This window comes from Globicephala melas, chromosome 6 (assembly GCF_963455315.2).
Source record: "Globicephala melas chromosome 6, mGloMel1.2, whole genome shotgun sequence".
NCBI classification, from domain to species: Eukaryota; Metazoa; Chordata; class Mammalia; order Artiodactyla; family Delphinidae; genus Globicephala; species Globicephala melas.
The window spans coordinates 1,323,312-1,347,741 of record NC_083319.1 but is presented as its reverse complement, the minus strand read 5'-3'; the positions used below and the strand labels follow the sequence as shown (position 1 = coordinate 1,347,741).

Below are 24,430 nucleotides of genomic sequence, written 5' to 3'. Positions count from 1 at the left end.
GGTCCGAAGTGAGGCGGTGGAGCAAGGTCCCCACAGGGAGCAGGGGCGCGGTGCCTGGGCGGGAGGTCCGGCCGGAGTCAAGGGGCCAGAGCGGCAGTTCCGGATGTGGCCGGCAGAGGGCGCGCGCGGACCCGCCGCTGCTCCCCAATGAGGCCGAAAAGGCCGCTGCCCTTCAATGACCCAGCTGGCAGAGGACACGGGCACACAAACCGAGTCTAGTCCCACGGGGTGTGTGTGGGGGGGGACCCACTTAACACAGGGCCAGCAGGAGAGACCTTCTCTATCTGAGACCCTAGAACCTGCAGAGGGCCCAGGCTGAGCCCTCGCCCGGGGAGTGAGGGAGCTGGTCCCGGCAAGGCGCTGGCCGGTGTAAAGGCCCTGGGGCCGGGTCGGCCTGGCGATCGGAGGCCAGGGTTGGCCAGGGAAGCCCGGGCACCTGTGATTCTGCATGTGAGGTTGTCCCCCAGGCCTTCCGTTCCGGGTGTGGGGTGGCGTCCGTTTTCTGAGATCGGCTGAAGGGAGGTGGGTGTTGAGTGGGGAATCTGGGCAGGGTGGGGGAATTTGGGGTGATCTTTGCCTTCTTCCTGGTACTTTTCTGTGTTTTCCAGAGCTTCCGAAATGACCTTCTGTTGTTTAAAACCAAATGCTTTTGAATCGGTGGTATCATCAGGTGGTTTAAAAACTGGGGGATGGTGTACAGTGACCACGGCCTGCTCCTTGGCCCCCATCACGTTGATTACTTTCTCCCGCACCCTTCCCAAGTCTACAGAGAGTACAAACAGACACGGAAACCATTATTTTCCACCTTTGCTTACAGAGGACGCAGCGCTATGTGCACGCTGTCACCACCGTGCTCTCTGCACCTCATTAGGGCCTGGGTGTGGGCGGTCCTGGTCCCAGAGCACTGGCTGCTGCCATGAAGTCAGCTGCGGGGTCTCACCAGCCTCGTCTTTCTCCTTTTCTTGGGGAGGGACGGTGCTGGCTGTGCAGTTCCAGGAGGGGGAGTGGGGGAGCCCCTTGTGGCTGACTCCCGGGCAGGGGAATTCTGGGCAGAGCTGGAGGCCGGCCTTTCTGGAAACGCATCCATCAGGTGATTACACAGTGAGAGTGAAACCAGCTCCTTTCAGAAGCTGCAGCCCGCGGTTGACCTTCAAATGTCTGAAAAGCGAGAAAAGAAGCGGGGCCGAGCTCTCAGGACGGGAAGTGGGCTGTACTGGAAGGCTGGCTCTGCTCAGTGCCGGCCTCTGCTCTGGGGACAGCACCGGCACAGGAGGGGCAGCCCATGTCCAGGGTCCTAAGTGGGGGCCCATGTCGGCCTTCCTGCCTCCTGGCCCTGAGTGCTGTCTCCCAGAGGCCTGGGTGAGTAAAGGATGGGAGGTGAGATGTCCAAGGGGACTGGCCATGCCAGTGGGGAGCGGAGGTACCGCCAGCATTCAGAAATGTCCTGGGCGCAGACCAGGACCCGAGGGAGGAAAGCCAAGGGGGCGGGGCAGGCGCCAGGGGCCTGGGAAAGGGGGCCTTGGGGCAGAGTGCGTGGCCGCGGCAGCACCTCCCCCGGGGTCTGCAGGCCCAGTGGGCAGCTGCTGGGGCCTCTCCTGCCTGGCCGGCGAGCTGTGAAAAGCCAGCGTCCACCGCAGCATCGACCCGGATCTGTAGCCAGGCCCACGCCTCTCTCTGGGGGGCACTGAGGCACAGGACAGAGGCCCTAGACCCCAGCCCTCAGGGAGCAGGTGGATGACGCAGGCCCCCTCTAGGGTCTGCTCGGGGCTGTCCCAGCCACCTCCCCGCATGGCTGCCTCAGAGGCTGAGTTTTGCTTTCTTTTTGGCAGGAAGGAACCCGCGTGGGAATCCCCTGAGTTGCCCGACGACCAGAGTGAGTCATCCCTTTTCCAGCCCGCCTGGATCGAGGTGTCACCCTTCTGAGCTGGCAGGCGGGGGTGGGCTGGCCGCTTCTCAGTCAGCAGCCCCTCCCTGCCGAGGCTCCCTCTATCCCATCTCAACTCGGGGGCCTGTTGTCAGAATCTCTCTCTCTCTCTCTCTCTCTCTCACACACACACACACACACACACACATACACACACACAATGTATTCAGGAAAATCCTCTGAAACTGGCAGTCTGAGAGATATGAAATCATTTTCATGCTGGAAGCATCGCCAGGTCCTTCGAGATGGGCTCAGCCCTGTCAGTGCCGAGGGCTGCAGGCAGCCTCCTTCCCGGGAAGCAAGACCTTCGTCCAGGAAATCTCTTCGGGATGCAGGGTGGGCTGAGGGGGCCCTGAGCCCAGCGCTCCTGTGCTGTCCCCGATGCTGGAAGGGTGAGTGAGGTCTGACCCTCCCCAGGGAGTCACTGCAGAAGGCCGGCGAACAACTTCCACTTTACCCTGAAGAAAGAGGGGTGCTGCTGAGGGGGGACCTCCTCTCTGCAGCAAGAGCCACTTCCTTCCGTGCTGCCAGTGGGTTCACAGGATGGCCTCGGCCCCCCAGACCCCAGGAGGAGAAACCTCCTTACACCTGAGAGCTCGGTTAGTTATGGGCCTTGAGGGAAACCTCATGGAACGCGTAGGTGGGGACTGAGGAGGTTTCCACGGCTGCTGGTGGCAAACTCAGCCTTGAAGTTCACGGAACTTGTAATGGAGGCCTAGGGGCCTTGCTGCTGTATTCCGGGGATGTGGCGTTTGCGATCGGGGAATTCCGACTCCAAACCTAGTAATGATTTATGCAGTGTGATGTGAGTACTTCTGGACACAGCGTGGACCCTTTACATCATGTGGCTTCACAGCCTGCCTGTGTCGTTTACTCTGTCCTTGAACAGTCTGCGTGGCTTCAGATGCTGCCCCTGGAGCGGGGGTGCCCAGTGTGCTGTGTGACCTGGGTAAGGAATCTTGCCTCTCGTAATCTTTCCTTTTCTGCAAAATGGGGAGAGCCGTCCCCATTTCCGGGTGCTGGTATCAGATGAGACGCTGTTCTCAGGTATTTAGAAAGCTGTGTCCCACAGGAGAGAATCCAAATTGTCCCCAGTCTCCTTTAGCAGATGAGAAGCGGCTTGTCCTCAGGTCACACACTTAGCGGCAGTGTGCCGTCCCTTCTTTCTGGTCAAGACCAGCGCTTCCTTTCTAAATATTTCCACTCGTGTGTGTCCATGTGCCATAGGCTGTGCATATTGTTTTGTTTGGTGGTGAAATTCACATAAGATAAAATTCACCGTTTAAACCATTTTAAAGCTTACAATTCAGTGTCATTTGTACTTTGTAATGTCGGGCAACCGTTGCCACTACCTAGATCTAGAACATTTCACTACTCCGAAAGGAGAGCTCTAAAGCCTTCCTACCCTATAGGTGAGCGGCGTCTATTTGTACTTTTTCTCATAAATGTAACCCACACTGGGGCCCAGCCCTGCGCCGGGTATCGCCTTGGTTCCCTGCGCCTGGAACTAACCCTCTGCGGGAACAGCGGGACCACGCCCTCCAGCCACAGAGCCGCGCCAGCGAAGACGAACTCTGTCTAGAGAGCGTCCGCGGGCGACTTAAGTACCCTAGCCGCGTCAGCTCCGCCCAATCGGCGCCCGCTGCGGCTCCCTGCGCGCTTCTGGTAGGCTGTTGTGTCAGTCAGTCAGTAGTGAGGGCCCGAGGTGGGAGGGGCGGGGGAGAAAGCTGGCCAATCGGCGCCCGCTGTGGTTCTCTGCGGCACTTGGTAGGCTTTTGTGTCAGTCCGTCAGGAGGGAGGGCCCGAAGCAGGGGGCGGGGGAGAAAGCTGGTCAATCGGGGCCCTGTGTGGCTTCCTGCTCTCTCCTGGTAGGTCTCCACATCAGTCCATCAGGCGGGCTCGTGGGCGGGGCGGCGGCGGCGGCGGCGGCAGGCGGGCAGGCAGTTCCGGGCGCGCGGCGGCGGTTGGTGAGTCGCGCGGCGGGGATTGGGGTTGGGGTTCGGGGTCTAGGTCGAGGGGCGGGGGCGGGGGGGCGCGCGGTGCCAGGAGGCCCGGCGGGAGGCACGGCCGCCGCGGCGCGCGGGCCTGAGGGGATTTCTCGGAGCCGGAAACTGAAAGTCGGAGCGGGCCCCTCACAGGAAAGTTCGCGAACGGCGGGGCGTCCACGGCGGCCGGCCCGGGTCCGCGCGGGGTCCACGCCCCCCGGGCCGCCCCCGAGCCTCGGCTGCGGTGCCCCACCCCTTCTTGCCCCCGAGGGGCTTCCTGCCCCGCTCGGGGTCCGGACGGGCTCCGCGGGCGGCCTGGACCTCGGGGATCGCCGCTTGTCGCTTGCTGCCCCGGGCCCTCTCCCCGTGTCTCCGACCCCCCGAGCTTGGGCCTTGTCCGACGGTGACACCGAGCCCCGAGGTGGATGGGGAGGATGCAGGGGTCCAGGGAGCTGCCGGGGCGGACGGAGCCTGGCGTGGGGACTCAGAAAACTGCTGTGTGTGCGGGGCCAGACGCTCCTTGGAGGCAGAGCGGGCTCCTCGTGGACTGGACGGTGGGGACGGGGGAGAGCTGGGGACAGCTGCGCCTGTGACAGCAGCCGCTCCGCCCGGCCTTGAATCTAGCAGAGCAGGGGGCGTGCCAGGCCTGACGCCGGGCCGTGCGTGACTCAGGGACCACATGTCCCCGGCGAGGACGACAGCGTTTAGCCACTCAGTTACTGGCTCTAGGTGGGGGTCCCAAGAGCCCCGAATTGTTGTTTGAGTTATTTTTAACAGCTTTATTGCAGTGTAATTTACATACCGCAGAACTCAGCGTTGAATTGCAAACAAACAAAATCCTCAGCAGTGGTTTTTTGAAAGCTTTTCTGAGGAGTAGAAGCTTTCAGTGCTTTCAGCAGTAGCATCTTCACACATTCGAGCAGCCGCTCTCTCTGATTCCAGGCCCCAGCCTGGCCGGTCCCGCACCTCAGCCCCACACCTGGGGACACAGCCCAGCCCCCGTGAGGCTGCAGCTCCCAAAGGCCGGAGCTGTGATTTGGGCCTCTGTGCTCTCTGGTCCTTTGGCCTGGGACAGCCCTGAGCGCACCTCCTGACACACCCAGGCCGCGCCATGGGCCCTTCCGGTGTCCCCTCTGCGTCCCAGACCTGTGCCACCTGCGGTTGCGTTGTGCCCTGTGGCCCTCGCCTGTTGGCCGCATCGGTAACGGTGCTGCCCAGTCTCCCCAGCTCCACGCGTGATGCACAGCAGGAGCCTGGAAACATCCATGCGAGCGACAGAGTGCAGGTCCCGTATGTACATCACAGGCTCGCGCCCTCTGGGGAGACAAACACGCATGTCATTCCTCTGGGGACCTGAAGAAATGGGTTGTTTCAACAGTGGTCGTAAACTGTGGACTAGAGCACGGAATTTACAGCCATCACTTGGTGCTGGAGAAAATGTTTTCTCTGGGAAGAAAAGGCCTTCTGACTTAGTTCTGAGCCAGGTGTGGGCCCCCCTCTGGCAGTGAGAGACGCCTGCCCGCCTGCCTGCCCGCCCACCCGGTCAGCACACCAGCGTGGACTGGGCACGGTCCGGCAGGTGGGTTTCCACCACAGGGCAGCACACACACGGGCAAGGGGAGGAAGGTCCAGAGAAGAAAACCCAGAAAAAATGACCCACAGGTTCCACAGATCATGCCAAGAATGGGGTGCACCCCTTCCGTCTGTTCCTGTGTCCACACCTGGGCTTGTTGCCCTGTCCTCCCTGTGTCCTGGGCCTGCTCCTTCACGGAGGTGGGTGAGGATCACCCCCAAAGGCCTGGGCAGCTGAGCCTCGGGGAGTGAGGGGGGCAGGCTCCGCGGAAGCTGTCCCCTGGCTCCGAGCAGGAACAGAGTGGCCACCGTGTTCCCTGCAGGGCCAGCAGGCGGTGGAGATGGCGTTTGGGGCAGGTGTTCTTGGGGACTGGCTGTGATTTAGGGAGGCGAGGACACAGCAGCGGTGGGGGTAGGAGGTGAGTAGTGGAGGTGACTACAGTGCGGGCTCCAGGATTGGGGTGCCCTGCTTTGTGGTGGGGTGGTGCCCGGCTGGGCCAGTGGTGCAGCACGGAGGAAGGGTCAGACACGGGTGTAGGAGCCAGTGACCGGCGGGAGCCTTGGGAGCACGGAGGGCACCCCTGCACCTCCCATGGGCCCGGGTCCCTCTTCCCTGCCTCCAGGCCCGCGATGCTGCCCGGGCCGAGGAACGGTGCGGGGAGGCGAGGGTTGTTCAGGAAGCCGAGCAGCAGAGGCCCTGGAAGCTTGGGGGTCTGAGGGAGGAGCCCAAGTCCCCAGCTCGTACTCAAGGGCCTCGGGAGGCTCCTGCGGTGAGTCAGGTCACAGTGGACGGTGGCCGGGCCCAGTGGTAGCAGTGTGGTCAGGTCCTGGATGTTTGTAGCAGGTAGAGCCAGTGGATTTCCTGGCCCGCTTGAGGTGGGCGTGAGGCGGGGCTGAGGCCTCAAAGGGGCCGAAGCGCTGCGTCATTGATCAGCGGCCCCAGGTTTTCATAAGAATCTGGGCGTGCTGGTGGCACGAGTAGCTGTGAGTGGGCGCGGCGGGAGGGACGGCGCAGCGTTTGCTGTGTGCTTTAGTGTAAACGGTTGTTGGGCGTTAAGTTGGTACCAGAACGCTTGGCATCACGTTGAGCTTGAACGAAGATGAAGGTAGTGTCAGCGTAACGTTCACGTGGATGAGAACACGCGCTGTGTGCGGTCGCAGGTCCCCGGGAGTTGCTTCAGGAGTCTCGGACCTGGGGGCCCAGCGTGGCGTGCAGCAGGGACCGCTTTCAGTGGAGTGTGGATTTGGGGGAGTTTGGTCCTTGCGTTGGGGCATCCCAGAGGGAAGCTCCTGGGTTGAACCCGTGTATCTGCTGGCAACAGGTGGCCCCCGGCAACCAAGTGCTCCGACACCTAATGTGATGTTGGTTTGGGCAGCAACGTAGCCTTCTGAGAATTAGTCCCTGACCCCCACACACCGGACTGAGGACGGTGGAGCCCAGCTGCCCAGCGGCCTCCGGCTCAGTCGGGGTCTCTGTGATTTCTCACAGGGACGGCTCTTTCCCGGGGTCCTCCTGCTGTGTACCCAGGCGGGACCTGGGCTTGGGAAGGGGGCACAGGAAATGGCAGAACAGCGGTGGGGTGCCAGATGCCCCCCACTCTCCTGGGGGTGGGGAGGCAGGAGGGAGATGCAGCCCCACCTGGGGGGCTTCTTTTGTGTTAAAACCGGTTTTTGAGGTTATTCCGCCATTGTTACTATTATGAAGCAGGGTTATTCTGGATAAACGTGCATGGGTGTACCATAATTAGGGATTTCACCATCTTTCTTTCGACTCTCGGGAATAGAAGCTCCATCTCTTTCTTTTTAAAACGAGGCATACATACAGCAAAATGCACAAGTCCTAAACGTACAGGCAGATGCGCCTGTGTCCACATATACAGTCGTGCCTTGCCTTCCGGAAGCCCTCGCATCCCTCAGGCAGCACTGACCCTCCCACATGGAAAGCTTCTCTGTTTCGCGTCTCACGGGGTTTCTGACTCCAGATGTGTGGGTTTCCCCACACCAAGCAGTTCTGCCTGGCTTTTGTTTTTTTTTCTTTGCGGTACGCGGGCCTCTCACTGCTGTGGCCTCTCCCACTGCGGAGCACAGGCTCCGGACGCGCAGGCTCAGCGGCCATGGCTCACGGGCCCAGCCGCTCCGTGGCATGTGGGATCATCCTGGACCGGGGCACGAACCCGCGTTCCCTGCATCGGCAGGCGGACTCTCAACCACCGCGCCACCAGGGAAGCCCTACTTTTCTTGATAGATGCCGACTGGGCATCCTGCAGTTTAATTCAGTTCTGACACTGGCCGACTGGAGTTAGCACAGACCCCTTGTGTTAAGGGTTTGGTTGCACAAGGCTGCCCCCACCCCACTTCAGATGCCAGTGGGGAGGCGGGGCCTCCCATACTTCTGACTGACTGACTGTAAATTGAGGGTCCCCATGACCCCCTCCTTGGGGTCAGTAATTTGCTAGAAGGGCTCAGAGAAGCATGCGTAACAGCCCGCTGGGAGAGACACACAGGGCCAGGTACAGGGAGGGACGTGGAGCCTCCATGCCCTCTCCAGCCCCCCCTTCCCAGCACCTCCACGTGTTCAACCCAGAAGCTCTCCAAACCCGGTCGTTTAGGGGTTTCACCGGGGCTCGGTTCTGAAGGCAGGATTGATTGAATCACTGGTGATTAAGTCAATGGCCAGTGTCGCCGCCCCCACCCCCCACCGTGGAGATGCTCCTCTGTCCCCATGGCTCAGGAAGCCCCAGGGGTTCTGGGTGCTTTGCGCCAAGAACCAGGACGAAGACCCAACGTCTGTTGTATCCCAGTTCCCAACCCCAAGGGTAACTGCTGTTCTAACTTCTATTGTCATAGGTTAGTTTCGCCTATCCTCGAGCTTCACGTAACTGAAATTATCCTGTAAATGATGTTTTGTGTCTAGTAGAAATGTCGTTCCAACAAAATGCAAGTTTGTTGTATAAAGTTAGTGCATTCCCGTCTGGAGCATGTTTGGGGAGTGAAGTAAGTGTGAGGCCGGGGCCGGGCGTGTGGGAGTGCTCGCTCACACTCCCTGGTGAGTCGTGTGAATGGATGTAGTTCTTGTTGTTTACCACCACACCTGAGAGTCAGGATTTGGAAGATAAACTGGAAGCTTGGAAGGACCAGTAGGGGGGTTTGGTTCCATATTGGAGGCTTGTAACATCTGACCCCTAAGTACAAAGGCTGCCGGTCGCCCAGCCCCCAGCCCTGTGTGACTGCAGGTGGGTGGAGTGTGTGGCGCCAGGAGGGTCCGAAAGGGCCAGAGACGCGGAGGTTTCTTCTGATGTTCGGGCAGGTCGGGTGGCTTTCGGTGCTGAGTTTGGGCACGGCGCTTTAGAGTATGATGTTTTCCATTACGGTTCTTGAGGGTTCAAGTGTATAACTGTGACTTGAATAAGACATTTAAGGCCTTAAGCACTGAGACCTCCTAGGGCGTGGCGGGGGCGCCCTCTGACCGCGTGGCCGCCCACCCTCCTGCTGCGCCAGGTAGCTGTGACCGCTGAGCGGGGAAGACGAGGCCTACTGTGTGTTGGGGCCTTTTCCTTCTTTATTGCTCAAGAAAGAGACCGTTTGTGGTTCTTTTATGTCCAACAGGAGTAAAGGTCCATGGATTAATAAAATGGGCTCAATCTGCCACAGAAGGTGTGGTCAGTCGGCCAGAAAGTGTTTCCCCCAGGCCGGCCACATTCGGGCGGAAAGTCATCGCAAAAGAAGAAAGTCTCTCCTGACAGGTCCGCTGGAGACCGTGTTTGAGGTTGGCAGCGAGAAAAGCGTCACCCTCATCCTTACGCCTTGCACGAGCTCCATTTTTTATTTTGCTTTCTGGCCCTGCCTGTGTAAAACATGGCTGCAGCCACAGAGGCCTTTGTGTTTCATCTTGTTTATTTTGTTTGTCTATTTATTTATTTATGGCCGCGCGCGGCTCGGCTCGTGGGATCTTAGTTTCCCCAACCAGGGATTGAACCCGCGCCCTCGGCAATGAAGGTGTGAAGCCCTGACGAGTGGACCGCCAGGGATTTCCCACATTTCATTTTATTTAACACCTTATAACAAATACAACGTTTCGACTGAAAGAAGGTGGCTTTTTTTTTTCATGTTATATTCAAAAATAAAAACTCCTCTTTCTCATGTAGTTTGGAGCCATGATATTTTAAACCATCAAGGTTACAAAATCAATTTAGTTAGCATGACCAGAAAAAGAGGGAAGCTAGGAACGTGATGCCTCTCACGCGGGAGGGAGTGCACCTTCACGGGCCTGTGTTCCAGACGCACACACGCGTGTGGCCACCACAGCCTGACCTTGAGCTGCCCTGGCCCACACTGGGGGCGTGTCCGTGAGCTCTTGGGACTTTTTGTTCACATCGTCGACCAAAAGGTGTTACTAATAAAGGCACCTCTCATGCTTGCACGTCTGTGTTGTGAGGGCTTGAAGGAATGAGATCCCCCAGCTGTCGAATTGACAGATGGCCCCTCCAGGGGCCAGGCCTGCCAGTGTGAAGAGAGCGCGAGAGAGGCAGAGGTGTGCCCTCCCGAGGTGCCCGGGCACAGCGTCCCTTCTGTTGGTGGCTGGAGGCAAGAATGTCGGTTGTGAAACGTCCTGGGAGCTGCGGAGGGCCCTCCGAGTAAGGCCTCCTGTGTTACAGACCCCACAGCTGATTGAGAGTGGCTTTGCCCAGCAGCTAGGGGACGACACCGTCTGTGCTGTCCCCTCGGTGTCAGGCCAGCTTAGGACAGTGCACGTGGCCTCCTGTGCACGGTCGCTGCCCAAGCAGACCCCCCCGCCTCCGCGCCCCAGAAAGGGGCAGAGTTTCATAGCGTCCTGACTTGACCATGCCCAGACCCCAGAGCAGACGTGGGCGTGTGTGCTGGGGGCGTGCGGGGGCAGGGATGGCTCTTCGGGGATTTGCACAAAGGGCTGGGGTGGCCTGCCAGGGTAGCGGACGAAGAGCAGGCCTCTGAGCGCTGTGGGGGGCCCTCCGCCCGCTCGCCCATCCTGGGTACCTTGCGTGGCGGCCTTACCAAGGCCTGGTGGACGGCAAAGGGCAGCTCTGAAGCGAGAGGGACCCTGGCTGTGGGGACGGAAGCAGAGCAGCAGCTGCACGCAGGCCGCACCCCTGTCCTGGGGCTGAGGGTTGGTACGGCTGTCTCCTGGGCCTGCCCGGGGCCGTCGCCTGCCAAGCTGTCCAATATTCTAAGGACACATTCGCACCTGGAGCCTTGGGGAGACGGCAGGGCGTAAGGATTGGGGTCCGCGATCACGGTCAGATGCGAGCCCGGCCAGCTGGCCTGGGAGCAGAGGCCCGGGCCGGGCGGCCACAAGGACAGCCCGCTGGGCCCAGGGCTGCGGCGGGCGTGCGGGTGCCCGCTGTCTCAGCCTTAGCCCCGCCTGCGCTGGGCTCCCCGGAGCGCTGACGTCCTGCCTCTCAGAGGCCTAATGGTCCAGGTCTTGCACATCCCTGGACCCGCCGTGACACGCTGTGCTCTCCCTTAGGGCTTGGCCTTGGTGGGGCTGCGGTGCTCATGGCTGCAGCCAGCGCGACCCCTCCCGCCTCCCTGGACCTGCTGCAGCCTGGCTTCTCCAAGACCCTCCTGGGGACCAAGCTAGAGGACAAGTACCTGTGCTCGGCCTGTAGGAACGTCCTGCGCAGGCCCTTCCAGGCTCAGTGTGGCCACCGCTACTGTTCCTTCTGCCTGAGCAGCATCTTGAGGTAGGGGCGCCGGGAGCTGCCAGGAGCGGACGCTGATGCCCGCGTGACCCAGGGCTGCTTTGGTGTGGGGTGAAGTCAAGCATCTCCTTAGAGTCTGTTTTCCCTGCTTCTCCTTGTCTCTGGTGGGAAGCGGACAGTTTAAAATTGCCTGGAGGCTCCCGCTCCCTTTGCGCTGGGCGCCCGAGTCCCTGCGGGGTCGGGAGGTGGGGCCTCCGGCCCGTCAGCAGGAGGACAGCAGCCCCTGGTCCTGGCATCCGTCTGCGCGGGTCGCGTTCAGACGGGCCGGGGTTTGGGGCTGGGCCCCGAGTGTCTCGCACGGTGCGTCGTGTCTGCTGGCCACGCCGGTGGCCGACAGAGGCTCCAGAGCCCAAGCCGTGGCGTGGGCCTGTGTTGGCGAGGCCGCGGGCCTCCCACCCTCCATGGCGGGTTTCACAGTGCAGCCTCCCCCTCTCCCCACCAGCTCCGGGCCCCAGAACTGTGCCGCCTGCGTGAACGAGGGCATTTACGAGGAAGGCGTCTCTATCCTGGAGAGCAGCTCGGTGAGTGAGCCGTCCACGCTGACGGTGTCGAGGGGAGAGGGAACCTGGGAACGGCCGTGGGAGAGGCGCCCTGGTCCCGAGTCTCCCCGCAAGGCTCGTGGTGTGGGGCGCCAGGCGGGTGGGCGTCTGGGAGGGGGCTTACCCAAGGTACGCTCTCTCCCCAGGCTTTCCCGGACAATGCTGCCCGCAGGGAGGTAGAGAGCCTGCCAGCCGTCTGTTCCAGCGAGGGCTGCACCTGGAAGGGGACCCTGAAGGAGTACGAGGTAGGGGCTGCCCTGCGCTGGCTGAAGCCCCTCCCGCAGAGCAGCTTCAAGCCCGCCTGAGTCCCGCGGAAGGGGGTGCAGCTGCTGCTCCGGACGTGCCCACCTAGACTCTGGAGCCGGGGGAGCCGGGCGTGTGGCCCAGGGTGGGGTGCTCACCCTGTCTGGGCTGTTTCCTGGTGTGTCCGTGGACGCGGTCCTCCAGCCGCAGTGCGGTGGCGGTGAGCAGGGGTGTGTGCGGGGACCCTGGTCCGGCCCTGAGAGCGCCGCGCAGGCAGGAAACTAGCTTTCTCTCCGACGGGACTTCGTTGTCTTTCCTCACTTGGATAGCGCTGCCACTGGAAGACGCGGGAGTAGCTTGCACGTCCGTTCTGGGGTCACAGGAAGGCATCTGGCCAGGGACAAGGGCAGTGGCCGGGTGCGTATCTTGCAGGCCTGTCTCTGCCGTGCAAGGCTGGCAAGTTGGGGTCCCTGTGTGCTGGGCCTCCGGCAGCTGAACCTGCGGCTGTGAGCCCCTCCGGACACTCTTCCTGGTGATCAAACGCCCTTAAAAACTTCCGTTTCCAAGGTGCCTGCGCATGAGTGTTCCCAGTAGCACTGTTCCCGGCAGCCAAGTGTCCCTGGCAGAGGGCGGGACACACAAGATGTGGGCTGGTCGTGCCGCGGAATAGTGTCCAGTCATGAGAGGAAGGGAGCCCCGCCCCAGGCTACAGCGGGGACGGACCTTGGGGACATCACGCTGAGGCCACGCTCAATCAGCTTTGGGGTCTCAGGGAGATGAGCCCAGCAGAGGAGGACAGAACGTGCGGGAACCAGCCCTGTGAGACAGGAGGTGGAGTGGAGGCTGCCCGGGCCGGGAGGTCGTGTGCAGTGGTGCAGAGTAATGGGCGGGGTCCTTAAGGTGGGGAGGCCTTGTTGCTGTCCCATGCGGCGAGGCTGGCGAGGCTGGAGGGGCTGTTTGCAGGGGACCCGGCTCGCCTACGCCCAGGGCTGCCCAGGCCACGGAGCAGCCTCCCTGCCATGGGGTGGGCGCCGGGCTGCGACTGAGTCACGACACGGGAGAGCCTGTCGGCTCTGGAACTGGGTCCTGGGTTCCTGGGGCTCCTCCCGCCTCCCGTCCCGGGCGCTGCGCGGCGGCGTCCGCTGGTCTTGACCGACTCGACTTCGTGGGCTTCAGGCTCTCGGTTGCGTTTTGCCAGAGGGGCAGCTTGGCTGTCTCTGGGGAGGAGCCAGTGGCCGGGTGGACAGAAGCTGGGCTTTCCTCTGACAGGCACCTGGGCCTGGAAGCGGAGGCCTCTCTGTGCCCTTCCGGGGAGTAGGACTGCAGTCCGTGGACAGAGGCCTCCGACGCCCAGGGGCCACCGTGGGGCAGGGGCACAGGCAGGGGGTGCTGCCACCGAGGCCCTGCTCAGCAGACGGGCCTGAGCTGTTGCCCAGCGCTGTCCGGAGAGCCGGCCTCGGGGCAGGGTCTCTCCTGGGCGGGTGGGGAGCCCCAGCAGGGAGTGCAGCGGGTACTGTGTCGCCTTTTGAGGGGACCAAAGACCCCCAGGGACAGGCGGAATAACCCCAGCTCCCGCGTCCTCTGGCGTTTCTGCCGTCTCCAGGCCGCTGGTGCGGGTGGTGGCTTCGCAGGCCCCTGGCCGAGGGCCTGGGACCGCAGCCAGCCCGTGGGCCCTGCGCCGGCCCTGCAGGCATGCGGGCTGGAAAGTCCCTGGCTGCACCCGGGGAACTCAGGAAAGTCCCTGGGGTTGGTCACGTGGGAGACGGGCACTGCTCTGGGTCTCTCGGTGCAGCCTTTGACGTCGGGTAAACCTCTCTCTAGCTGGGGTGAGACCCCACCTCGGGGCGTGGGGTGGCCACCTTGCTGCAGCGGTGGCCCTGCTCCCAGCCCGGAGCCAACACGTTTGCCCTTTGGGTTGCTCAGAATTGGGGCGGTGCTGGGAAATGCTGAGGCTGCGGCTGAGCTCCTGAGAGTGTGGCGAGGTGGGGCAAATCCTGGTCAGCCTTTGAATAAGCTTTTCCTTTGCAGCCACGTCTAGTATTTTCTAAAAACTCAGGGAATTAAGACTCCAGTTCAGTTAGAAGGTGTTAGAAGTGCCTGCCAAGCACACGTAGCAGCCCTGGGGACTGCTTTTCTGGAAGCGAGAAGCAGGGGCTGCGTGGAAGGAACAGCAGGGAGAAGGGGCCTCGGGCTTCAGAGGAGGGGTCCGCGCGGACCTGAGGGAGGACCAGCTGATGGGGACATTTTGCAGCTGAAAGGTGAGCAGTCGGATGTGCTCACGTGTCAGGGAATCCAAAGTTGAAATGCCTGAGCATTTAGCTTGAACTCTGGTTGAAGTGTTGCTTCCCTGAGCCATCTGGTGGCAGTGGGAGCCCGCGGAGCCCGTGCCAGCCTGTGAGGACGCTGCTGCTCCTGCGCCAGGTGCGCGCTTCAGGGCTCTGAATCCCAGGGGCACCCGCTGAGTGGCGAGCCGTGTGGGGCCGGGTGCTCAGCGCTGGCCGCGGGCGTCCCTCTCCAGTTGTGCAGTGGCCCCGGGGCTCACCTTGAGCGTGTTCTTTGGCTCTGAACAGATCCAGGTGCCCTCTGGGTGCTGTCGTTTCTGTTTCACGGGCCTGGTTGTTTCCGGGGCTCCCCTGTGGCTCGGTGTGGTTGTTCGGGCTGTGCTCAGTGTGGCCACGCCAGGGCCCTGTCTGGGGAAGCTGGGGGTGCCCTGGCGGTCGAGGGAAGCTCCTCCCGGGCGTGGCCGCCGTGGAGCCTTTAAGGAGCTGTCGCTGGAGCAGGAGCCCTCGGGGAAGGTGTCCCCTCTGCTCTGCTCCCTGTACCTAGTGGCGTCCTGCCCACCCGCACGGCCGGTCTGTGTCCTGGGGCCGGGCCTCTGCGGCAGCATCCACAGAGCCCCGTCGGGTTGAGGGGGGTCACGGGGGAGTCTTGCTGAGAAGGCCGAGTTCCATCTGACGTGTGTCCCTGCGGAGACGTGGAGCCCGGGGTCCTGTGAGGAGGCGGGAGTGCCACGGGCACCACATCTGAAGTCTCCACACCCCGGCTGCTGGGAGAGCACCACACGTGCCATGTCTCTGGGGTTCACCTGGCAGCACTGCTCACTCCCCGAATGGTGAGCTTTGGCCCTGGCAGCCAAGCCTGCTGCATGGGGTGGAGACTCAGCCGGCCTGTTCGCTCGGCCTCGGACTGTGGGCCACGTGGAGACAGAGCCCGCGTGAGGCTCCTCCTTCCTCAAGGTCACTGCGGCGGAGCTCTATGAGCTCTGCGGGGGCCCTGAGCTGCCCCAGCTTGTCAGGCGCCCAGCCTGAATCTTGGTGGAGGTGCTGACCCCACGGCGTGGATGTGCTCGGTGCCCAGGCACCAGGGGTCGATTTTGTGTGATGCGTACTTGACCACAGTTTTTAAAAAACAGCAAACAAACCGTCATCTCCCGTTCTCTGCTTACCGGCCCGCCCTCTGTGCCCCTTCCCGGCCGGCGTTTCCTGAGAGCTGCGCACAGCTTCTGTCTGTCCCCTAGGCTTGCAGCCCTGTTTCCGGGTCCCACCCTTTCTCACCTCTTCAGCCGCTGCCACCTCCGCTCAGCCCACTGCCGCGGCCCCCCAAGTGCTGCGCTGCTCAGGGCCACGCCTGTCCGGGTCGGGGCCTCCCCGCGCTGCTGGCTTTACTGGGCTCCGCCTGGGCCCCGCCTGACCCTTCGGAAGCCCAGGCTGGGCCCCTGCCTCCCTGGCCACGTCACCCTGCACGTCCTCAGCTCCAGGAGGGCGGGAACGGGGACTCTCAGCCTGGGCGTCGGGATGGGTGGGCGCCTGCGTTTGCATCCGCTTCTCGCTCTGGTCCCCACGGCATCACTTCTCTGCCCTCCGTCCGTTTAGAACCTGTTCCCGCAGCCCCTCTCATTGTCCCGAGGGCGGGGTGCCGCCTGCTGGATCTGGGTCCTGATCTCTGCGCTGGAGCAGGGGTCGTGGAGTGAACGCGGTGGCCCCCGTGGCCTAGCGCCAAGAACGAACCCAGACCGGTCCACGGCCGGCGGGGCAGTGGCCCAGAACCCCACGGGCGCTCCGCCGACGCCTCGCTCCCTTCGTTGCCAGAGCTGCCACGAAGGACACTGCCCGTTCGTGCTGACCGAGTGCCCGGCGTGTAAAGGCCTGGTGCGCCTGGGCGAGAAGGAGCACCACCTGGAGCACGCGTGCCCGGAGCGAAGCCTCAGCTGCCGGCACTGCAGGGCGCCCTGCTGCTCGGCCGACATGAAGGTGAGCGCGCGCCCGGCGGCCCGGAGGCTCCTGGCGGCCCCGGGCCGGGGGCAAGCTTGCACAGGGGGACGGCAGCGTGCGGCCACGCCACCCTCGCTCTCGCTCGGCAGCAGCCTCCCTGGGTTCACGCTGAACAGGCCCTGAACAGGCCCCGAACGCCATGGTGTTTGTGAAGGGCGGGCCACCTTCCCGCTTCCTGAGGTCACGAGTGAGCTCGGTGCCCACGTTTCCGGAGTCTGTCCGTGTGGGTCACGTGGATCTGTTGGGTCGGGACCCAGACGCCCCCCTGGTGTCTGCAGGTCTCTTCACCTTCAGCCTTTCCCTGTGGGTGTCTTTTTCTCTCTGCCGTTTGTTTGTTGAAGAAGCCGGCCGTTAGTCTGCATTTGGCTGGTCGGGTCCTTGAGGTGTTTTTCACACCCGGGAAGCTCAGCTCTAGAGGCAGCCCAGGGCCCGAGACTTCGGGGCGCCCACGCTGCGCATCTCATCAGGGGTCTCGGAGGTGCTCTGGCCGCTTGGGTCCCCCACCACCAGGAGGTCCGCCAGCCTGGCACCCGGGTGGCGGTACTCTTGGGGCGCTGGGGCGCTCCTCCTCCTGGTGTTGCCCCAGCGGCTGCCAGGCGAGGGCAGGTCCTGAATCTGCAGCGCCCCGTGTCGCATGCCGTCTCCACCTCGGGGCTCAGGAGCGTTGCTGGCCTGGCCCCAGCTCTGACGGCTGCCCCGTCTCTTCCAGGCGCACCACCAGGTCTGCCCCAAGTTTCCCTTGACCTGCGAGGGCTGCGGCAAGAAGAAGATCACACGCGAGAAAGTAAGCGCTCCCCTGGTGCCCCTGAGCAGCGTGGTGTTCAAAGGACAGGCCACACCTCGGCTCTGGGGGTGGGGTTCCCAGGGGTGGGGTCGCAGGCTCTTCCTCTTCCCGCCACCCCCCTCCCCCCCTCCGGCTGCGCAGCCTTGCGTCTGAGCCACTTGGCCCCAGGGAGCGGGGATCTGGGCAGTTGGACTGTTTACCTGGCTCTTCTCGCTGTGGGAGGTCTCTGTCCCTGAGGACTCTGTCCCTGAGGACAGGGCAGTGGCTTGTCTGTGCTCCTGCTGTGGCGCTGGTTCCACAGGCAGGCCCCCAGGCCCACCCTGGCTGTGCTGGGAGCTGAGTCGGTGGTGGTGGTGGCGGCCAGGCGGCCTCCATGCTCTGGGAGAGAGGGAGGGCGTATGCTCACATGCCTGTGGGAAGCCCGCGCCTGGTCCCCGGGGAGGCAGCTGCAGTTTGTTCCATGAGGCCCCTTCGTCTCTTCTTTTGAGCTTCTGAGGTTGCGCCCTCGTGGATTTGTGCAACGGTTACAGTGCTCCAGGGCAAGAGCTGGGAAGAGGGTGCTTCCGGAAGCTGGTGGGGCGCGGACCCCTCCCGAGCTGTCCTCGGTCGCGCACGCCTCTCCCACGTGATGGGTGAAAACAGCACCCAGGCTAGTTTAGGCGGCATTTCTCAAGCTGTGAGCGTGACCGCGAGCTTTCTGCCTGAACTTCACCTGCGTTTCTTTCCTGGGGAGCAGTTGTGACTCCCGTGCGTTTCTTGGCAGGGCACTTGTCCTGTTTTCTCTGTTTTTGGAGCTCTTTGTCTATCAGGGCTGTAAGTTGCAGTTGTTTGTCCTTTTAGTTAACGGTGCTTTTGGTTTGCTTCTGTGTTGGGGGCACTTTGCAAGGTTTTTCTCGTTGTCTCTGGATTTTGATCCAGAGTTGGGATCGTTCTCCGCTCCCAGGTGCAGAGGAAATTCTCTGTTTCCTGCAGGCGTAAGTCTGATTTCCCACATTTTGGGTCCCTGGCAGGTGGAGGCCAGTGGCTGCCCCTTCCCCTCCCCGCACTCCTGGCAATGCCGGCCTGGCTGTGTCTCCCTCGGCCCAGACACTGCTGGGTCAGCTGGCCACGCTCTGGGTCATGGGTTCTGCTCTGCTGAGTGTGGCCATGGGCCAGCGCCACGCCGGGTCAGCAGTGGGGTCTGATCCCTGGTCAGGCTGCTGGTCTCACTCCTGGCTCCGTTTGGAACCCAGGCTGTCGGCCCCCAGGCCCCAGGGCCTCAGACCGGCCTGTGAGGGAGGGGGTGGGCAGGGCTGCTCTCTGGGACGCAGAGGCCCACGCGCGGGCCGGGCTCTGCGGGCGATCCCAGACGGCCCCCGTGCCTCAAACACACACGTGCGCGTGTTCGCGTGTGTGCGTGAGTGTGCACTGCGGCTTTGGGGGCAGGTTGTGGGGTTTTGTCTGGCCCGAGCGTGCAGAGGCCAGTGGGGCGGGTGCAAGGGTCCTTTGATGGGACGCTGACCCAGTCGGTGTGGGAGCGGCTGGAGCAGAGGGGGACCGGTGTCTGATGTCAGGCCCGTCAGTTTCAGGACCACGTCAGGACATGTGGCAGATGCCGAGTCCCCTGCAGGTTCCACGCTGTCGGCTGCCCCGAGATGGTGAGTCCAGGTCTGCGGCGGGACCACCGGGAGCTCCTGGTTCCCAAGCAGAGGCCGGCGGACGTGACCGCGCCGTGCGGACACGGTCTCCACTCCACCTCCAATCCGGCCCTCAGGTGTCCCGGCTCTGTCCGCTCGTCCCCCAGGTGATCCCTGGTGCCCAGCCTTGACCGCCCAGCTGCTGGGAACCCCCAGCGTGTCGCTGCCCCCTGAGGTCTAGCGATGGCCCCTCTGCCCGTCCTCTCACCTCACCCAGAAAGCACACCTTGCTCCGCCCGGCTCTTCTGGCCAAAAGCACAGTGGTCGTTCTGGAGCTGCCTCCTGTCTCTCCCATCACATCCAGTCTCCCAGAAGAGCCTCCGTTCTGCCTGCAGACGGGTCCTGGAGCCTCTCTGCCTCCCCGCCTCACCTCTGTGGCCTGCGTGGCCCTCCTGCGTCACCACACCCCGGTCACCGGCCTGGCTGTCCTCCAGCACGCTGACTTGCCCCGGGCCCTGACCCACCTCCTGTCTGCCCGCCGCACCTACCAGCTTCTGTGCGGCTCCCTCGGGCCTGGGCAGCTCCCTGCTTATGTGCCCTTGCCCTCCTTTCCCACCTATTCTGTGCCCCCGAGGGCGGGGCGTGTGCAGGCCCTGCAAGCGGAGGCTGGCTCTATAGATACGGCACACCAGCCCTCTGCTCTCAGCGACACCCCAGCAGCATTTCTGGTGGCAGCAGTCCTGGCGGTGTTGTCACTTGGTGACTTCACAACACTTGGTCTCGGTGTCCTGCTTTGTTTTTTCTAATGAGGGTGAACAAGGGCAGTGCCCCTCCCGTTCCCTGGGTTTGTGTTTGACATCCTGCTTCTGGGCAACACGGTGTGGTCATTTCCCGCTCAGGCCCGGGGATCCCTGGCGTGGGGGACGTTAGAGGCCAGAGGAAGGGCCTAGGGCACACGCTGCCACGGCCTCTTCACGTCCCAGTGAGGACGAGTGTCCTATTGACCCTGAGGACCCAGCTGGCCTCGGCCCAGCTTCCGGAAGCCTCAGGTGCCCGGCCATCCCAGGGCGCTCCCGGGCGCTGGGCCTCACGCGGAGGTTCGTCCCTTTCTTTCCACTTTAGGCTTTTTGAGGCTGTCTGACCCTCCAAACTCGTTGTGGAGCTTTGGAAGGGATGTGGCTGCAAAGCCAGATCTGTAGGGACTATTTAAGATGGGTTCTATCCCCCTCCCCCCGCCCAGCCGCGGTGTTCCTCCCATCACCTGAAACACGAGTGAGTCACGTAGGGAGGTCTGTGTTTCGCAGACATGGTTGAGTTCAGACAGTGACAGACGCAGTGCTGGCAGGTGAGCGAGAGGGCAGGTCACCCTTGTGTCGCCGCCGCGCGCCGGGCTCCGGTGCTCTAGCGAGGTGTGCGGCCGCGGGCCCCCGGGACTGAAAGCGGGCGTCGTGCCTCGGCAGGTGGAGGGCGAGAGGCTGCAGGAGCACGAGGCGCAGCGGCTCCGGGAGCACCTGGCCCTGCTTCTGGGCGCCCTCCTGGAGGCCGGGCCCCCCCTCCTCAGCCAGGGCGAGCAGGGCTGGGGGGCCAGCACGCCAGGCCCGGGGGCAGCGCCCTCCCAGGCGGCGGAGCTGCTGCAGAGGTGCGAGGCCCTGGAGCGGAAGACGGCCACCTTCGAGAACATCGTCTGCGTGCTGAACCGGGAGGTGGAGCGGGTGGCCGTGACTGCCGAGGCCTGCGGCCGGCAGCACCGGCTGGACCAAGACAGGATCGAAGCCCTGAGCAATAAGGTTTGTGCCCGCTCGCCCGCGGTGCCCAGGCCTCGTCGGGCGGGTGCCAGGGGCTCGGGGCTGCAGAGCCAGGAGTTTGAGGACAGCGCCTGCATTTCCAGCGGGCACTCGGCTCTCCGCGCTGGGCCTGAACGGAGCTCTTCTCTGAGCCCCTTCCCGCAGGGCCCGACGCGGGGCTCAGCGAGGCCGCTGGTGGAGTCTCTCCTCTGACTGGGGGCAGAGGCGGCCGTGGGGAGCGTGCCTGGAGCTTCACGCGGCTCCCACGAGCGAGCACGTTTCCTCCTGGGGTCGGGGGTCTCGTGGGCATGGAGCCCATCCGAGAGCAGCTGACCCAGCAAGGCTGAGGCACTGGGCACGGGGGTCGTTTCATAGCATGTTCCTCCCAGAGGGAAGCTGGTCTCTGTGGAGGCGGGTGAGCCCCAGGCCCCTCTGGCCCGGCGCCCCAGGGGCGCGTCCTGACGGGCCCCGTGCCCCCAGGTGCAGCAGCTGGAGAGGAGCATCGGCCTGAAGGACCTGGCCATGGCCGACCTGGAGCAGAAGGTCCACGAGATGGAGGCGTCCACCTTCGACGGGGTGTTCATCTGGAAGATCCCGGACTTCGCCAGGAAGCGCCAGGAAGCCGTGGCTGGCCGCACGCCCGCCATCTTCTCCCCAGGTGTTCTTCCGGAACTTGCCCTCCCCCTGAGCTGCTGCCACCCTGGGCCCCCGCATGTCTGGGCTGGGGTCTGCCCCCTGCTGTGGCCGGGAGCAGCAGGGCCCCCCGGCGGAGCCAGCTCCTCAGCCCACAGTCACCAGCCTCACGTCAGGGTCACATCTCGTTCCTTAAACGGCAGGCCCACCGTGTCCGTGGTCGCCCCCTCTGCTCTCCGTTGGACATGAGACTTGTCCAGGTCGGGCTCAGTCCAACCGCAGCTCCTCTGCCCAGAGCCCCTGCCTGGTGCTCAAGTCTCAGTCCAGCCCCTGAGGTTCCTTCCCGGTTGGTAGCAGGGCCAGTGCGGGGTCGCATTTAGGGTTTCTTAAAAGTGCTGTGTCTGATTACTACTTCCATTTTCAAGAGAAGTCTGTTTGCACGAGCAGCTAACTGCGTGCCTGGAGGAGAACGTTCCCTCCTTGTGCCCTCCACCCTGAGTGGCGCGTGTGTGTTTCCGGTGGAGGTGGCCGCATGGGCTGAGCCCTGGGCGCTCACCAGCACCTCCCCACAGCCTTCTACACCAGCAGGTACGGCTACAAGATGTGTCTGCGCGCCTACCTGAACGGAGATGGCACTGGGCGCGGGACGCACCTGTCCCTCTTCTTCGTTCTGATGAAGGGCCCCCACGACGCCCTCCTGCACTGGCCCTTCAACCAGAAGGTGCGCAAGGCCCTGCCCCGGCTGTGCGGGCACGCGGGAGCCCGTGGGTGACAGGTGTCGGCGTCACCACGCCTCAGTGCTCGGGCAGTGTCCATTGTCTCCTGGGCCATGCCGCTGGTCAGCCACTCGGGACCAGCAGTTAGTGGTGGTGCTGCCTCAGAGTTTGTCCCAAGGAAGGGGGGCCGCCAGGGGGCCTTGATCTGAGGGCATGGCCCAACCCTTGGGAAGCCAGAGCCCACGTGGGGGAGGAATCGGAGACCCAGGCACTAGTCAGGACAGACGCCATGACGACGCTGGGCAGCCCCGTGGCCCTCGTGGAGGAGGTGGCGTCACTGAGCGCGGGGCTGGCTCGTGCTTCTCCCTGAGGGGTGCTGTTCCTGGGGGCGGGGACAGCTGCGTGAGCTCTTTGGTGAGAAAACGTCCCTTAGACAAGTGTTGTCAGAAAAAAGCACAAATGGACGTGGCGCGGGGTCCTGGGCTTCAGCCTCGGATCCTGGTGTCAGTGGACAGAAGACGCCGGGACGGGCACAGACGGACAGACCGGGCAGACCCGTGGCGGCCGTGCTCCTGGCACGCGACTGCAGACCGGGCTCCCGCCGGCTGGGCAGGCTGTGACTCACGTGCTGTCCCCTGGGCGCTCTCCTCCCAGGTGACCCTGATGTTGCTGGACCAGAACAACCGGGAGCATGTGATTGACGCCTTCAGGCCCGACGTGACCTCATCCTCGTTCCAGAGGCCGGTCAGCGACATGAACATCGCGAGCGGCTGCCCGCTTTTCTGCCCCGTCTCCAAGATGGAGGCCAAGAATTCCTACGTGCGTGATGACGCCATCTTCATCAAGGCCATAGTGGACCTGACAGGGCTCTAGCTGCTGCCCACGGGAGCAGGGCCACCGTGCTGGGCGGGCACCTGCGAGCTCACGTCCCAGAGGCAGGGGCCGCCTCCCGGGAAGGGGTTCAGCCCAAGGCCATCGGGGTGGGCTGTAGGCCCGTGTGTCCCCAGCAGGTGGGCTGTGCAGGTGTGGAGCCCTCAGCCTGCAGCGGGGCGGCCGGGGCCACAGTGAGGAGCTGCTGGAGAGGAGGGACTGTCTCGGGCCCGGCTGCCACTCCAGGGAGAGCCCTGCTGGGCCAGTCTGACCAGGCCGGCAGGCGGGGAGGGCATCCCATGTCCCCTGCCCCATGGCGCGTGCAGGGCGCACGTCCAGCACCCCCCTGCCCAGCCTCCGCAAGACACGTTGGCTTCCCTGTTGGGTGTGGAGGAGTTGCTGTTAAACCCTTGAATCTCTGCGGTGAGTGGTGTCCATCTGGCTCTCGTCCTGGCCATCAGTGACTCTGGCCAGGGCCTCCTGGCCTGCTGGCCTGCACGCCCCGTGTGTCGCCAGCTCCTTGAGTGGTTCCGTGGGCTCCCTGACACTGCAGGCTGGCTGGTGCGGGCCTCAGTGAAGCCAGCCATTCTCTTTTCTGGGATGTTACTAGCTGGGCAGCTCCTCGTCCCTCAGGCTCCCCAGGGTCTGCCCTGGAGAGCAGTGCCACGTGCGTGCCCCCGATTCTGGGCCTGCCCCGCCCCTCCGTGCAGGGCCCACGGGCCTGGAAGGGTGGCCAACGGCTTTGTCTGCATTTAGGACCTGACAGGTGGCATCTCCCCAGGACCAGGACTTGCCCGGCCTCCAGGTGTTTCCTCGACAGTGGCAGAGCCCGGGCAGCCTGAGCACAGGCTTGCACCTCGGCTGGACCCGGTCAGGGCTTCAGCCCGGGGCTGCAGGATGGGCACGGCGTCCTGGCCGGGAGCTGGCCACACCCAGGTGCACTAGTGACCGGGACTGGGTGCTCGAGTGGAGTCCTTACGGAAGACCCGTGACAACGTTGTCGCTTCTCTGTTTTGAGAAGTTAAAGAATTGAAAGGCACAGAGTAATAAGCTCCGTGTGTCCAGAATTAACACGTGTACACGTTTTGAATTCTGTATTTTAATTAAAGAGAAACATTGCGGAAAAGTTGAAGTTCTGCTTCCTTTCCCTCTCACCACCTCCTTCACTGGCCAAGGCTCCGCCCTCATGGATCTGGATCCTTTTCTGTTTGAGTTTCTGTCTCTGTGGTCACACACAAGCAAGGCTCGTGTACCCAGTCCTCTGCAGATCCCTCTTCCCCTCCCCCAGGGGAACGCCTGGTGTGCTGAGCATGGCACGGCAGGCGAGGCGCAGACACAGACGGTGTCCCTCCTCCACGTTCCCTCGGGCACATGCCTCCCTGCCCTGCCCTCCTAACCTGGACAGAACATCCCCGCTGCTGCCTGTCCCATCCCGTCCAGCCCTTGCTGCTCGTGCGTGCAGGCTCGTTGCTCCTCCAGGGTCCCTGCCTGCCGCCCGCCTGCCTGCTGGGGTGTTGGTCCTGTTTTCCTCCTGGTCGGAGAGAGCTCCCAGTATTCCCGGAAACTGGCCGTGGAGCACGTGCGGGCTGCGTGTGCAGGTGTGCACAGAAATGGAGCGCTTGTACACACGCGGGTCATGGACAGTGCCGCTGGCCCCTTAGTCAAGAAGTCCCAGCCCCCTGCCCCCACCGGCCTGACAAATACTGTTTTATTCTGATGGTTGGGGTTTTGTAAAATAAATAAATTTATTTATTT

The 24,430-nt window shown here is 63.2% G+C and overlaps 1 protein-coding gene across 3 annotated transcripts; it reads left to right on the top strand.

The window, feature by feature from the left end:
• Window positions 1-572: 572 nt before the first annotated feature.
• Window positions 573-23,801, top strand: TRAF2 (TNF receptor associated factor 2). 3 transcript variants are annotated; one of them, XM_060300126.1, is made up of 13 exons: window positions 573-1,359; window positions 1,830-1,873; window positions 10,985-11,201; window positions 11,662-11,740; window positions 11,905-12,003; window positions 16,090-16,251; window positions 16,982-17,056; window positions 18,619-18,693; window positions 20,133-20,459; window positions 20,937-21,114; window positions 21,662-21,810; window positions 22,460-22,624; window positions 23,432-23,801. In XM_060300126.1, exons 1-13 carry the CDS (start codon window positions 1,283-1,285, stop codon window positions 23,618-23,620), a joined length of 1,836 nt encoding a protein of 611 aa, XP_060156109.1. In that variant the 5' UTR covers window positions 573-1,282; the 3' UTR covers window positions 23,621-23,801. The 3 variants fall into 3 exon arrangements, with proteins under 3 accessions (XP_060156109.1, XP_060156111.1, XP_060156110.1); XM_060300128.1 differs by lacking the exons at window positions 573-1,359; window positions 1,830-1,873 and adding an exon at window positions 3,841-3,891; XM_060300127.1 differs by lacking the exons at window positions 573-1,359; window positions 1,830-1,873 and having other exon boundaries at window positions 22,460-23,574.
• Window positions 23,802-24,430: the final 629 nt, after the last annotated feature.